Consider the following 16,415-nt stretch of genomic DNA (forward strand, 5'->3'; position numbering starts at 1 on the left):
ACAAAGCCTTACCATTTTTTAAACAACTCATTTTAAATGTTACATTTAAGATAAGTAATTGTCATCATCATCATCATCATATCAGCAATAGGACGTCCACTGTTGAACATAGGCCCCCCCCATAGACCTCCAATTGCCTCGGCTATAATCAGATCATCCGTCCATCTCGTTGGTGAACGGCCTACGCTGCTGCGCTTGCCGATCCGCGGTCCCCATTCGATAGGTAAGTAATTGTATCTTTTTTATTCGGCGTTTCATTCATGAAGAAATTTGGCACTTAATTATTTTTAGGTACTTTGGACTCCTTTTGATTACCATAATATTATTTTTTTATACATTATAATGGTGTTCTAGAAATGATTTCAAGTTACGAATTTCTCTTGTTTTTAAAACTACTAATTACATCGTTTTGAGCTTAAAGCTATATAAGATATCAAATTATGCATATTTTAGATTTAATTTATCAGTACTTACTCCATAGCTGTACTTTATATTTTTATTTGTTTTGTTAAGTCTGACTTAAAGATTGTTTATATTCTATTCGATATTTACAATTATGTATAAGTTTAACAGTAAAGTACAGTAAATTTAATAGTATATATATGTATTTTATTAGAATTCGAAAGTTACGAATTGTATTAAGTATACCTAGAGTTTTGGCACTAAATTCATTAATGATTAATAATTATACATATATTAAAAGACATTGTAAATATACTTGCTACCTAATTAGGTATCCGTACTGTAATTAGAATTGAAATCTAAGCGACAGTATTATTTTATTAAAATATCTATTGGCACCTAAACTTTGGTACAAGTTGGAGCTGTACCTAAATAATGTTTAATTGATTAATTACTAAAAATTAAATATCTTTCATACTAGGAACTTTATAACTTTCTAACTTAATCATAATTTGGAAATACCTTCTACACAATTATGTAGGTACACCATTATTTTTGTGCATATCAAATCTCATCGAAAATACAAACTGAGACATGGATGCACAGAAAAACCAGAAAAAGAGACCAGCAGGGGTTATAGCACGCAGCGCGGATTGCTGAGGACCTGGGTTCGATTCCCAGTGCTAGTCTCTTTTTCTGGTTTTTCTGTGCATCCATGTCTCAGTTTGTATTTTCGACATGGTTTCACGGGATACACGTAAAAGTGACAAATTTAGAGTTGAAATAAAAAAATACAAAAAGACTTCAAAAAACCAATCATCATATCAAATCTCGTCATAAAATAACGTTGGTAGGTATTATCGTATTCGTCACATACATTGTATTAACATAACATCTGTAATGTATAACATTTATAAATTACACAAGTAATAATAAAATTTTCACCGGATTCAAATGGACAAAAAGTCGAATAGAATTGAATTTCATTTAATCGAATAGAAAATAGCTAGGTACTTTACCCGGGTCTATGTTATAGCTAACAGTAGAATCCATTTTTTAGTAAGTAAATATTGAAACATCTTTTGACCACTACATTATCTTTGATATCACAAAGTACCTTCTAAATTTTTTAAGAAGGTACAATAAAATTTAAAGTATCCATTACTATAATATGGGTAAAATTAGACCTAAAATATGACTATAGTATTACTCACTAAAATAGAAATGAAAAAGACAGTCGCGCTTTCACAACTCAACTTACACTAAACTATTCTCTAAAATAAAAAACAACAAATAGTCGAAATCTTCGTAGAACAAAACAATCACCACGTATAATTGACCGGCAACCGTGCGGTCACCGTTAATAACATTAACATTCGAGTTTACATTTAGTTCATTCTCTCGTTCGTTCCTAACTATACCTCTCTCTGTATTCTCGCATCCCTGTTCGTTTGAAATTTCGTTACAACAAATTTGAGCTGCGTCCTTTGAAATGTGGCTTGCACCATTAGTGTTTTCGTCGTTCGATTTTTGTGTGCTACCAAGATCGGACCCACGGTCGGGTCCGTGTAGCAAAACGGATCAGAGTCTCTTATGTGAGTCGGTGCTGGCACTCTTGAGTGAGCCGAAGCGACGAGTCTGAGAGGGGACCGGCGCGGTCTCGCGGTCCAGACTTGCTGCTCTCAGAATTAACCCTCTGGATTGTCTAAGAGGAGAATCTGGTCGAATCTAGAAAGTAAAAAACATAATTTAATTGAATCACAATTGTCAGTTACATACAGATGTGCAAGTTGCGGAAAGTTTCCAAAAAGTTGGAAAAGTTCTCGGAACAGTTCAGAAACTTCCCACAATTTTGTATGGGGATTGAGACTTTCCGTTTCTTAAATTTAAATTTCTTATATTTCTTGCGATAATTTCCAGAAAATTCCGAGAACTTGTAGTTACAATCTGTACTTACAACTGGTAGTGAGATAGTGAATTAAAAAACATGATTATTTGAATGATATCACCTATAGACAGAGCTTTATAGAACGATATTTATTTATTTTACTATTTAATATATCGAGCACAATAACTTACACCATTTATTTAACTTTTGGCTGTGGTTTTATTTACAGAAGGTACTATTACATCTAACAGCTTGTCATTAGGCACAGTATGTCTAGTAAACTGAAATTTTCGTGTGTGGTTTGATTCGATAATATTTTATGTCAAATCGTCTCTTACCGGCTCTCCGACTGACCCGCCCCGCTGCTGTCTCGACCTTACCGGTCTACTGCTTCGTTCAGTGAACGATGTCTCCAGAGACCTCTGCGAGGGGTCACTGAGGGACTGAGAGAGCAAATGCGTGGTGGACGAGGAGTTCGAGTCGTCTATATTGGAGTACTCGTCGAGACTGTCCTCACGTTGAGGTGTGTCGGATTCCTAGAAAATGGGTGCGGTTTAATCACAAAAACAGGAGCGTATTTTTTAAAGCACCTCGGACGAATCTGCAGTGTACCTAGTTTAGTTATTGCTGAAAATAATTAGAACTGCAATCTTGGGCGATCTTTCAGAATTTTCATCACTGATTTTAAAATTATACTTGATAGAACTAGACTTTAGTACGCAATAGAGTCAATATACAATAGACGACGGGATGGCCAAGTGGTTAGAGAACCTGACTACGAAGCTTGAGGTCCCGGGTTCGAATCCCAGCCGGGGCAGATACCTATTTGTATGAATAATATGAATGTTTGTTCTCGGGTGTTGGATGTTTAATATGTATTTAAGTATGTATTTTCCATATAAGTATGTTTATCCGTTGCCTAGTGTCCATAGTACAAGCTTTGCTTAGTTTGGGACTAGGTCAATTGGTGTCAAGTGTCCAATGATATTATTAATATAGCTTACTTCTTCTAACTCCCTGAGAGTGCTGGAATAGTGGTGCCTTCTTGCGCTCTCTTCCCGTTCTTTCTCCCGTTCCCTCTTGTCCAGTTCTTCCGCCAACATCATCACTTCCCAGTCGCCTCCACTGCCTGCCATGGCTGAAAAATTTAATTGCTTATTGAAATTAACGACGTAAGTGATATTATTTTACTCGACGACAGAATTTTTGCATAGACACAGTTTAATTCTTGTATGTAAATTGCTATCAGAACTTACCTATTATGGTTTTGAAATAACTTACTTTTTAGTGGCGAAATGCTACCATGACTGGAACGGCTAGCCCTCCTACGCCGTGAACAGCTTTCCACAAACTCTTCAAACACCGGTGTTCTTGGCAGAGATTCCGAATCACTGCTTGATGAGGTGGAAGTCCTGTAAATTGTAACAGTTAGACCATATAGTGGATTGTGTGTGATTAGTATAGTCGCAGGTCGCAGTCCAGTAAAAACACGAAAACAGTTGCTAACAGAGATGAAAATAGCTACTTAGAATTTAATATCTGGGCGACCAAGTTTTGCTCCGGCCAAAACTCCATAATAAGCGTTTTCCCAGAGATAAGACCAAGCTAGATCGATTTGTCATCCCCAAAAACCCCCACATACCAAATATTCATATACATGACCTGACATTTAAGTCGGTTCGATTCCCAGACGAAGCAAGTAATTCTTGGAAAATATTTAAATGCAGAATTACTAACTCAGCTTTCAGCAAAATATTATTTTTAAATTCTATGTAGGTCGGAAATACGCATGCCTACGGCTTGCACATTTATATGAAGTTTGACGTACGTGCGCCAGCTACTTACACGCAAAATTTGCTGGCTACGGATCACATACCTATGTTGTTGCTACACAGATTAAGGTGTCTTGCACGTGTGGTAAAATGTTAATGGGTTCTAGTTGATTAACATTTTTCTATACTTATCTGAATCTACTGAATGCATAAACTTACGTATCGCTCCAGCTGTAATCGCTTCCCATGTCCAGAACGACATCGTTGCAATTATGCGCTGGCTTGTGGCTTGCGTGTGCGCCGCGGTGATACCCAAAAAACGATCCTAAGCTGAATTTACGATGATGGCGCTGACGTCCTAAATCCACTGAAACAAGACATTCATTTAGTAAATTTAAACGAAAAAAAAAATACATATTATTTAGTAAAGATAAGCTGTTATGGTTTGATTTAGATAACAACCCTTTTCTTTCCTTCCAGTATGGTGCATCCCAGTGTCCACAGAGAGTGTCTTCTTTATCTTCGATTTAGTGTTATCTAGATGGGTACCGAAGAAATGGAAGGGACGCATGCCACGCTTGCTGGTTCTTAAACTGGACTGTTCTGGGCTGAGTAGAGAACGGTCTTCTGAAGTCCCGTGAGGAGATAATGGCCTAGAAGATACATTACTATGGTTAGTAAATACATACTAACGAATTTGTCAAAGATCAGAAATTAAATGATTATAAATACCGTTTTAAGTCCTGCATTTCCATGCTTTCCTGGTCACTCTGGTCCTCCCAAGATTTCCTTTGCCTCAATTTTGCTGCTCGCTTTCTTGAATATGTTCCAGCTTTACCATCTAGATTTAAATCTAACCTTTTTGATTTGCTTACGGTCCATTGCTCTTTATTCGAACACGATTTATCAGTTCTACTTGATATTGTTTCTGCTAAGCTTTGTAGCTCTGAGTATGATAATTTTCCTAACTCTATTCCTTCTGTCATTTCTGCCAGCGTTTCTTCCGAAATATTATCGGACGGCATCACTTTTCTAGGTGACGGTGGAGGTTCTGGAACGTTTTTTTCCTCGTCTTCAGCACTTACAGTAGGCGGTGATGTAGCAAAGACTGTGTCCAATGAATCTCCTCGCTGCAAATAAATTGAAGTAAAATGAATTCACTCTAAAGTTCGACATTATAATATTTTTTAATTATGTTATTTTTTACCATAAACCCTTCCTCAGCACCAGATATGTCTTCACTTCCAGAGCTACCATTTTTACAAAGTGTCGTCTTTATTGTATCAACATCAGATGGATCACTATCTGCAGGTAATTCTGTATGTGCAACTTGAGCTTCAGTCGGGCTTGCGCCTGGCAGACCTAGTCGTTCTAGTTCTTGAATGCGTTTCTGAAGCTGGTTTATAATTTCATCCCTTTTTCGTACCTCATTTTCTAAACTATTAAATCTGAAACCAAAAATGAAATAATTGAAATTTAATTTTAATCTAAATAGTTTATCATGTCATTGGCAAACTCATACCGGTCTTGAAATTTTCCTTGAACATCGTGCAAATGGCCTTGAATTACTTGTTTTATTCCAAGTAGCACCTCACCAAAATACTCTTGTTCCTCAAGCGAGCCTGAAATTGCAAACAAATCTTATTTGTTTACGTTATAAACGTTATTTTTAACAGATATGATATGTAAAATGAAATTGAGGCTAAAACTCACCTCGCAATAATTTCCTCTGGTTGGCCACAGCTGATATGAGCGTAAGTTTTGGTTTCTCTGAAGGTACTTTTATTTCTTCAGGCCTTAATGATTTGAAGTCGTACATAGGATCTAAATTTGACTGAAGATCATGTTCAGATCGTACATTTAAAGTTGGAGCTGGTATTTCTTGTGTCGTAATACTAGTTTCAATAGTGGGAGTAACAATTTGGTCATTCGGAATAAGAGCCTCAGATACACCTTCTATGTTAAGAGTTTGTACTGGAGATATATCCAGTGTAGCAACATTTTGTAATTCTGGCATTTGGAATACGTCGCCTTTGGCATCTATCGGAAAACTTGCAGGTGGCGACGGTAACGTATGTCTATGAAATGTAACGCTTTTAGAAAACTTGGAATGCCTTGCAGCAAATCCTTCTAAAGTTGGTGCTCGACAAATTAGTCTCTTTAATTCACTACTTTTTTCTGGACTTTCAGCAGGAGTGACGTCTTCGGAGAGCTTTTTTAGTATGGATTTAAGTGTCCGCCTTTCTAGAGTTTCATTTGAGCCGTGACTTCCAATGGAATCGATCGATTTTCGTTTGTATTTCCTTTTATCCATAGTGCTGCCTTCAGAATGACTCCTAGTTAAAGTATCACATAATAAGTCCTCTGAGGAGCTTGTGTTATCTAAACTGGAACTGCGAAACTTAACTACTTTTTCTAATTCAGCTAATTTTTGCCTTTCGTTTAAAATTTTCAATTTCTTAACGAAGGGCAATCCTCCGTATTCTGGCGATAAATCGTCTATCGATCTATATTTCTTAGCTTTAGGCAATAACATACCTCCACTAAAGCCGGATGTTTTAGAATCGCTTGGTTTTGTTACAGTATTTTTCTTTGGAGAATAGGTTAATAAATCTAGAGATTTTTCTTGGACGGGTTCCAAAGGGCCAGTTAAGCATATCTTAGGTTTATCTTGCCTAACATTATCACTACCAACGTCAACATTATTATTGTCTATTCTAACAAGCTCTGCTGTAACTATAGGCACACATGTATTTACAGCTGTCTCTGTCTCACACTCTTCCTTAACCTCGTGCATGGCACAGTCGGTTTCTTTCTTATCCTCACTTGTTACACTCTGACTCTTAGATTCTCCTAAAATAGCAGCTTTTTTAAGTTTTGACCATGGTTTCTTAAGCTTAGCTTCATCTTTACTTTCAGTTTGTTGCAGAGGTATAATTTCTACTGAAGTTTTTTCTTGTATAGGTATTTTAATCTTTTCGATAGTTACATCTTTTGGTGAACCTACTGCTGATTCTTTTGGAGAACCTCCGCCCTGTAACATCTTTAATTTGTCCCTAAATGTGGATCCCACAGCTTTAGCTGGTGATTTAATTTTGCTTACGACTGAATGTGGTATAGAAATCAAGTTACTTTCAGTTTTAGGGGTAGGTTCAACGACTGCTGCTGGTTTTTCACTTACTTCTTTCATAAGTGGTTGAGACACTGCAGTTCCATCACCTTGTACTTGTAAAATTTTGTCTCTAAAGCTTACTTTAGGGCGAGATGTACCATCGCTCGATCCTGATGAATTTTTTCTAGAATTTTTTGCTGTTGGGCTGTGAAGTTTACCCGGTGAGCTTGATTCTGAGCCTTTCCTTATTGGGCTCAAAGTTTTTATTGTAGGGCTTAAAGGACTTTTGATGGAACTAGGGCTAATTGTATCTGAACTAGATGCTTGATTGTTGTTCAAAGTCGTCAGTTGATTCTTTTCTCGTTCTTCTTTAGCTTTTAATAGCAAAAGCCTCTGAAGAAGGGGTAGCCCAGCACCGATAACTTCAGGTTCACTGTGAGCAGAGCTAGTAGAAGGAGTCGGTTGGGGTTGAGGTGATACAACTAGCGACGTTGAATTCCTTTGCTTTGCTGCTTTCTCTTCACGATCCTGTACAAACATTATTTGAATTACAATTTTGTTTACTCCTACAATGCACAATCATACTTGAAAATACCACTAATGGTATAACTTAAGAATCAGACCTGTTTTTCTTTCAGCAATTTTAATCTAGACAATAATGGTAGACCGGCTCCTATAGGTGATATACATTTCTCCCCGTTTTTACTGCCCGACGTTGTTTCGCCGGTATCCTTTAAAGTAAAATGATTATTTATGAAGTTACTTTCTTTCAAAGTACATTTTAGTAGTTACATGCTACTTACATCTTGATTTATATGTTGCGAGTCATCACTTTCAACTCTGGCCATTCTTTTTAGTGTTTTGCCATCAACCGCTGACTTTTCTGCTGTCAAAGCTTGAAGTTCTAAAGATTCACCTGAACGTCTGCCCACTCTGGACCTGCTACGAATAGCATTACGGATTCCCTGAAAATAGATTTGTTATTTCATTAAATGTTTAAAATAACCTAAGCCAAAAACGTATGAGTACTCGTCACTGTCCCAATAGTCGGCATCTTTAATCTTATATGTCATTAGCAATAGAGATGACAGCAGGGTGTCGTCTATTGGGCATTAGCGTGTCGAGCACTCGAACGTCTACCTTATATATTTTTATCTCGTTTTTAAGTATTCTAATCACATGGTATTTTTACAAGTACCTTTACATCACTACGAAGTTTGTGCACGATTCTTTTTGATGTCTTGTCATCGCCACCTTTATCCGGGCTTATTTCTCCTGTAAACATATTTTCAGTTTGAATATAAATTCAAATTAAGTCAGCCAAAATTTATTGAAAGCATGAAAAGCTATGTAATTCTTTCTAGTAAATAAATTGGCTACTATAATTGTCTAACCAGATTTTTGTTTATTTATGTGTTACGTAACACATTATGTAACTTAACAAACAAAGTGGTAAATCTTCAGCAGCGGCATTACTGATCATCTTTACATTACCTTTACCTTTGACTTTTTGCCTGGACATGCTTTTTACTTCTTGTAATCTTTTCCTTCCTAAAGTTTGTAAAATATCTTGTGCTTCGGGATAGTCTTTCATTGCAGCTAAAACGTCCTCCCGGGATAGTGAAAAAAGTTCTGAATATCCTACAGAACGGACATCTGCCGTACGCCTAAAAATTTAATAATTATTTTCTTGATCGGTAAGTCTGTTTCATGTGTACAAGCAATAGTACATATCTGATGAATAATGTTTTTCTATCGTATTTTTTCGGATAAGTTCGAATTTGGGCATTTCTCCACTAATTGGAAAATGGTTGAACTTGGTTTTTTTTGGATAATGTGTCGAGATAAATGTCAGAGAATTATACCAAAAATAAACCTACCTAGGTTTTACGTATACAATTTTTCAAACACGCCAAAAAACAGTCCCCTGACTTGTTCCCAACCCAGAATTTGATAAGTATCAGATAATATTAGCCATGTGTTACAATTAAGCAAGATTTCTCTATTAAACTTAAAAAGATGATTACACAATATTGACGATGATAAAGTAGTATTTCAATTAATGCATGTCATTTTATTAACATTTTGAATCAAACATTATCCCAAGAGTACAAAAACAGTACCCTGTTGCCTGATTATGATTAATATAAAAATAATTGATAAGATTGACATTTTATACATATAGGTCTACACAACACTGTAGTTATGGTGCAAAACATTGTTAACTGTTCAATTTCAATTCATCATAATTTGATCATCATAAGTTGTGTGACAAGGGAAAAGAGAGAGGTCACTTAAATTAATGAAAATGCGATGAATTGTTTTTAACTACAGCCTGTAGAGTAGAAAATTAAAACGAACTAAATCCATTATAGGAAAACAGGCTACATTCACAGGGGTTAATATACTCAGTGGCACAAAATTTGGCCCTCTCTACATACAAAATTACTTATGACTAGGTACATACATTTGAAGACCCGATTTTTTGCCGCTCAGTATAGTATCTACAAAACTCTTCAAAGAATTCAACCAGTAAATAAGTAATAAGTAAAAATTCTGTACTAACTTGTTAAGCCCGTCTAGGTTTAGTATTCCTATTTCACCAAAAAAATCTCCAGCCTTCATTGTTGTAAGTACCCTCCCCGTTTCAGATATGACCTCCAATATACCATCTGCGATTATAAACATCTCTCTTGCGACTTCACCTGCCATGAAACGTAAAAATGTAATGTTACCAGGGAAAAACAAATTCCATGAAATTGGCGCTTATTCGTAATTCGCTTACCCTTCCTGCAAATGGAGTCCCCTGGGGTGAAAATATAGGCTTTCATCTTCAATACGAGGTCGTGAAGGAACTCTGGTTGGCACTCTTGGAAAATTGTTACCTGAAATTGTAAAAAAAATGCTTAAGAGAGAAACGGATACCGTAACATTATCCGATGACGTACGAACACACTCAGTTGACGCGTCATTAACCCTTGTTTACGACTGAATATACATTTAATTGTACTTCATTGATGTAAGTCAACGTAGGGTAAATGTACGAGTGTTCGTCACTGTCTTAATTGTTGTAATCTTACATCTTATGTTATTTGCAATAGAGTTGACATTAGGGTGTCATCTATTGGGCATTAAGGTGTCGATCACTTGGACGTTTATCTTAATCAAGGACGTGCCAACATAATGGCGCGTAGTGGTCATATTCTTGTAATATCTGGTCATCATCATCATCAGCCTATAGCGGTTCACTACTGGACATAGACCTCCGCCTATGAGCGCCATTACGCCCTGTTCTCGGCTCGACGTATCCAGCTTCCATGAGCAGCCTTTCGCAGATCGTCACGCCACTAGCCGGAGGGCGTCCTGCACTACGTTTGCCGAGACGCGTATCACTCCACCATAACATCTGAACCGTAGAATCCGCAACATTTGATAGAGCATCATTTTGTAACTTGCCTAAAAAATCGAGTTACTTAATAAGTTTCATATGGTTTTATTTACTTTTTTCAGCACGCTAAGGTTGACATGCAGAGCGAGTTCGGTCTTCAGCTTGTCAGGCAGCAGACCGAGTGCAGTGTTGATGTCGCCACCTCCTTGTATCCGACCTCTGGACCAAGAGTAATCATACCAGCGCAGTACCCGACGTTTCATACCCCCAGGTACCTGGAAAATTTATAAAATTGCAGTAATTTAGCGCCTTCTCTTCTTAAATTACACTCATCAAACATGTTTAGGGATAATGAGTGTCTTGATTTTTTTTTGATGTGTGTATTTAACTTTTTCTATTACTTGTATCCTGTGGAAAGTTCGTAGTTTCAACAAAGGAACAAAATTTAAAGCCAAGTGAACAAACAAGTTTTACTACCTTGCTAATTTTAGAATATGTACGTATTTGTTGTAAATTATGAAATGTAGTAGATACTCGTAACTTAGAGATCTTACGATAACAAATATTATGTACAGGAAAAATACTAATGTTTGTTTTTAAGTATTGGAAGTTTAATGAATTTTAAGTACCTATGTATAATATTGATTATCTATAAAAGTATGATCATCCGTTTCCTAGTTACTCGTAAAATAAGCTGTATTTAGTTTGGGATTAAGTCAATTGGTGGCGACTTCCATACAATCTTATAGAATTAACCAATAATCACTCACTTTGTGATGCCTCATGTAAGTCTTGGCTCCGTCAAGCAGCCTCTCAAACTCCAGCCTGTTGGCGTTTCGGTTTGTGATGACGTTGCCAACTTGGCCTACTATGGTGGCAAAGATAAACACCCCAATCAGGTAGCTTACTATTGTGAAGACGTATCTGCAATAGAATATCGCTGTAAGATTATGTGTTCGCAATAGAAATTGATAGATTTGGAGCGTCAGATATTTAATCGATGGACTGACTGTTTTTTTAATCATCATGATGAACCACGATCATAATACATGCTTCATAATAATAATTTTATATGAGTACTAAGTAGATACTTAAGTACTGTAGTAGGTACAACTACAATGTTAATATCGCTCGGGACTAGTTGCTTTACTTCGTTTTAATGAAGATTTAAATGAGAAAGAAAAAGAAAACCGATCTGTTGTTTCAAGTTCCGAACGACATTAGCAAACTAGTTTAAGTATAGTAATTACCTACATACCTACTTAAGTATCACTATAGGAAGAAAGGATCGAGTAGCTGAAACTCAAAATTTTAAAATACCTACCGGTGGAATGAGATGTATGACAATATTGTCATAATCAATGTGCCTGATGCTTACGATAAACAAAACAATAATTTGAAATGAACTAAACGAAAAAAAAAACAGAAGTATAGTAACTCAAGAAAACCATCAAATGTCTACAAAACTGCGATACCAACGAAATATCAAGAAATAGTGCAAAGTTTTCGAACAGTTGCTATAATACAAAACACCCCAAAAGCAGATAAGTATAGTAAGCGATACGATTACAAAATGGCGGTTTCCATCAATGAAGGCTGTTCGAAAACTTTCAAAAACTTCGCGTTCAGTTTCGATATCGATGAGTAAAGGAAAAGAAACAAATAAAAAGACAATTCCATGAAAAGAACTAGTCACATTTATCGTCGTTGCCCGAAGTTTGTCGCTGTGAAGCGAACAGCCTCCAAATTTCTGCCGCCGCCATTTTTAAATGCATAATACCTCACATCGGCTGTTTCCCTCCAAAATATTTTTGAAACATAAGTAAAACGATTTCAACCGCATACCAATAGTCACTGGAATTTGTTAAGCTGGTGATTTTCTGAAAATCAACTTAAAGATCTACTTGAAAATCTGGTAAAAGTTACAGTGACTAATATCCAAGGAAGAATTGCAGCAGATAAGTGATAAATATCAGTCTGATTCTAACGTTTATCAAAAGATGCTTGTACCCGTGAATACTAGGAATTGGGAATACTGTGGAAATAATGCTTAATAATATAAAATTTTCTTTGATTATAGACTTCCAAATCTGTTTCTCTTAAACTCCGAATTTCGAAATAAATAAGTACGTACTTTGTAGTAACAGTTTTATCGTGTAAGCATTAGAATCATGCGTGAAAGTATCAGCCACTATGTGAAATATTATACATAATATTAAACGTACACAATGCCTACTTTAAGTGCGATACGTGATACGGTTGGTCAGATCATGTCCTTGTGTCTTAGAGGTAGGTAATGTTAGTTCTCGTGGGACGGTAATATTTTATACACTTTTTTAACCAGTTACTTATAAAAATTACAAACCTGATTTGTTTAAAGTAACAGTACAAAAGAAAAGTTAACAGGCGCCTAACAAACATTAATAAGAGGTTACTTAATCAAAAATATATCGTTTGTCTTATTTTGTCTCTTTAGAATTTTAGGAGACACGAGCAAAACTAAATTTAACAATGGTTGTAACTTTTTATTAATATGGAGGTAACATTTTTGAACGTAAGATAGCAGTAGAACCAGATGAAAATGGTACCTAAAGCTTATCTTTATAATGAACTAGAAATTTTACATTAATGCTTAAAGAACTAGGCAAGTAGGCAAGTTATTATATTCTTAATTCTATTGAATCGAGCCGCGTACAATGTTTAGAATTAAATCCTAAAACAAAGAACAAACCCAGTCAAAGGAAAGGAAACATCGTTTGCACTGAAGGCATATTTGATTTAAATGGAACGACTACCTTGAAATTGCACAATTTAAAAACAAAACAGCATCGTTATAAAGACGATGTTATTTGAGATACAGAAGGCATTGAGGTTGCGAAATAAATTAATTTAATCGAGCTGAGAATGGGGGAACGCGGCTTGTCAGCTCTTACCCATTACCCCTCAGTGGAATCCGGTAATTAAAAATCTTGACGGTTCAAGATGGGAGCCGCTGACGGATGACTTTTATTGTCATTTACTAGGTAAACAAAATGAAACCGTGAAATATTCTTTGAAATTGGAAACACTTCGGAATTTGTAGCTATAAAAATGGCGAACGAAACGAACATTGCTGCAAGTACATAAGTGTACCTTCCTGATCCTTAGAGCATATGACTGTCAAATTACGAATCCCTAGTTTAGTCCAGTGGATTAGGCGGCATTGCCTATCAGTCAGTTAGTCACATTATATTTTATATAGGTATAGTTGATAACGCTGAAGAAATAGGTATCTAATATGCATATAATACATATTTTGTACATGTATAATCATTAAATTTTATCTGTTTAGCGTAAATTTATAAAACATATTCTTCGAATGCTGCTCAAGCGTTAATTTTTCGTGGCAGTTTTCGTTTTTAATACAATATAATTTTATATTAAATAATATAAGTATCTTTAGGGATTCCAATTTACCCGAATCCCTTTTCAGTTAAAACCTTCATTAACTTTTGGTACACGTGTATAAAGTATAAATACATCAATGAAATTTGCGTATTAAATGAGGAAAGGATTATCTATTAAAAATTACAGAAAGATATGACTGAGGTCGTCTCAGAGTTACTATTTTTCAGAATTTATAGCCTAAATTCGCTTAGAGCTTTTGACAAAGAGATATCGGAATGAAGGCTGGATAATAATATCAGCAAACAAATTTATTGACATTCGAAGTGCCTGCTTAATCCTCAATGGGTGCCGGTGAACTTGTGATTCGGTCTTCAGTTCAGTTGATATCTATAGACTGTTTTTCTACTAACGATGTCAAATATTTTTAAATTTGGTCCAAAACATTATCTCTCGCGTTTTAAATATGAATATGTATGTTTTACAGCAGGCTACCAAATTCTGTAACAATTTTAAAAACAATAAGATCTTAAGTGCTTGCCCCATTATACGTCTTACCAGGTCGAGTTAGTATTTGACAACAATGTTGCCCCAATTTAAGTGACTGATAACTCCAATTCCGTTCAAAATGTGTCCGAAGAAACTTCCAAGAACTAACATCTGTCTTCTGTAACAGGCTGAGCTAAAATTTACCGTGCCAGCGTCGTCACTTACGAGCATTAAGGGTTTAATAAAATTTCCACAGGCTACGCTTTTATGAACGCGGTCCAGATATTGGAGAGCGTCATTAAAGTATAACGTTACCGTGTTAAACCCAGGCAAGAAGTAAGTATATCCGGTTCCACGATAATGATGGACATTGTTATTGGTTACCCATAAATTACGAGCAAAACATTCGTAGATATACATATAATAGTCCACTTCCAGCTACAGCAACAACAGAACGGAACAGCTTTGACGAAGTAATTTAGGCTTTATTTTCAAAATATGCAGCTGCGACTTTGTTTGATGATTTGGGAAATAATGTATTGATGTTTAAATAGTTGACTGTCTTTCTTACGCAGACATGATTCTTGCAAAATATGTCTACGTTGACGACATTAGTCCTTTGTGGATTTTTCGTTTCGTACGGACTACTTAGGTACAATGTGAAACTCGTCTGTCAATTTTACGTGTAAGCTAGGCTCAGAAAGTTTTTCCTAAATACTATATTGAAAACCTTTGAGCTTTTGCCGTTGCTTTACGTCACGTGAACCATGCTTTGAAATATAATAGACGCCACATTCCGTCGCACGTAAATATATTAGAACCTACGAGTTGGTATTCCCAGCGGTAACGCGAAAAAAGTGAGCGCTCAAAATTACCTCCTTTATGAAGGAAAAACCAATAACTGCGAGAAAAACTGGTATTTTAAAGCAATCTGGACACTGCAGCGGCCACTGGTTACTTTAGGTATTTATCGATTCGAGTAATAAAAAGCCGGGATGTTTGTATTTATCCTCCTGGATCCCCCGGTCCTCACTTGAGGACATAAAAAAAATATAACTTTACTTGACTGATTTTGGGTTTAAATTGTGAAAACAGAAATTTTATGTCGGGCCCCAGGAGGTTATTTAAGATCAGTTTAAACAATGTACCTAAAGTAATCCCAGTTACGTCCCACGGCTGGGCACAGGTCTCTTCTCAGAATGAGAGGACCTGGGCCGTAATTTCCACGCGGGTCCACGGTGGATTGGAAACTTGTATTTATAATGTGTCTAAAGCAAATGCCATAAAAGTGAACTGACTTAAAACGTGAAACTTAACGCTTATGCGCTTAATGATAATGAAATAACCAGTCAAAGACGTTTTTGTTTCTTAGCCGCTAGATAGGCAGTGTAACGTCGACGACCACCTGTTAATTTGCTAAATGCTCAATTTGGCAAAACTGTGTTTAATTATATTATTAAATCCCACTAATATAATGAATGCGAAAGTCTTTACGTCTGTTACCTCATGCGTCTAAACCGCTGAATCGATTGAGATGAAATTCGGTACAAGGGAGGATCCACCGTTGCGGATACGATAGGTATGCCCACAACCCTAATAGAATTGTGAAGACACCCTTTCACAGTCAATCGAGATCAATAGGCCAATGTCTTGATGCACGGAAAAAGGAAATAATCAAATTAAAAGTCGTCCACGAGTCATGATTGTTCATGGGCGAGTGCATACTTCAACTCGCACTTGACCGATTTCCGGGTGGCTGTTACCACAGCCTTTTTTGAGGGCAGGATCCGCGCCTGATTCGGTATACAATTTGAGCCCCGGGGAACGTAGGATAGTTTTTATCCCGGAAAATTGCATACTTCCCGCAGGATAGTGATAAACGCATTCTACGCAGCTGAAGTCGCGGGCAACAGACAAGTATACATTAATGCGACATATGAAAAGGTGTCGCATCGAACCATCGCGATGGGAAGATTTGGC

At 36.4% G+C, this 16,415-nt stretch overlaps 1 protein-coding gene across 11 annotated transcripts in view; it reads right to left on the bottom strand.

The window, feature by feature from the left end:
* Positions 1-1,375: 1,375 nt before the first annotated feature.
* The window catches only part of Cngl (Cyclic nucleotide-gated ion channel-like), a 489,773-nt gene continuing 474,733 nt past the window's right edge, over positions 1,376-16,415 (bottom strand). For 7 of the 11 annotated variants that reach the window (XM_074092452.1, XM_074092444.1, XM_074092440.1 and 4 more), the window contains 18 exons: positions 11,333-11,486; positions 10,676-10,837; positions 9,960-10,059; positions 9,741-9,879; positions 8,669-8,841; positions 8,373-8,449; positions 7,978-8,139; positions 7,798-7,905; positions 5,776-7,702; positions 5,585-5,702; positions 5,270-5,510; positions 4,795-5,192; positions 4,525-4,715; positions 4,282-4,429; positions 3,572-3,702; positions 3,295-3,428; positions 2,629-2,826; positions 1,376-2,130 (listed from right to left, as the gene is read on the bottom strand). In XM_074092452.1, coding sequence (XP_073948553.1) covers positions 1,984-2,130; positions 2,629-2,826; positions 3,295-3,428; positions 3,572-3,702; positions 4,282-4,429; positions 4,525-4,715; positions 4,795-5,192; positions 5,270-5,510; positions 5,585-5,702; positions 5,776-7,702; positions 7,798-7,905; positions 7,978-8,139; positions 8,373-8,449; positions 8,669-8,841; positions 9,741-9,879; positions 9,960-10,059; positions 10,676-10,837; positions 11,333-11,486 — 4,708 coding nt within the window. In that variant the 3' untranslated portion in view covers positions 1,376-1,983. The remainder of the gene's footprint in view (positions 2,131-2,628; positions 2,827-3,294; positions 3,429-3,571; positions 3,703-4,281; positions 4,430-4,524; positions 4,716-4,794; positions 5,193-5,269; positions 5,511-5,584; positions 5,703-5,775; positions 7,703-7,797; positions 7,906-7,977; positions 8,140-8,372; positions 8,450-8,668; positions 8,842-9,740; positions 9,880-9,959; positions 10,060-10,675; positions 10,838-11,332; positions 11,487-16,415) is intronic. The other 4 variants (XM_074092447.1, XM_074092442.1, XM_074092443.1 and 1 more) reach the window with 4 other exon arrangements.

The sequence above is a fragment of the Choristoneura fumiferana genome, chromosome 9 (assembly GCF_025370935.1).
Source record: "Choristoneura fumiferana chromosome 9, NRCan_CFum_1, whole genome shotgun sequence".
In the NCBI taxonomy this organism is placed as follows: Eukaryota; Metazoa; Arthropoda; class Insecta; order Lepidoptera; family Tortricidae; genus Choristoneura; species Choristoneura fumiferana.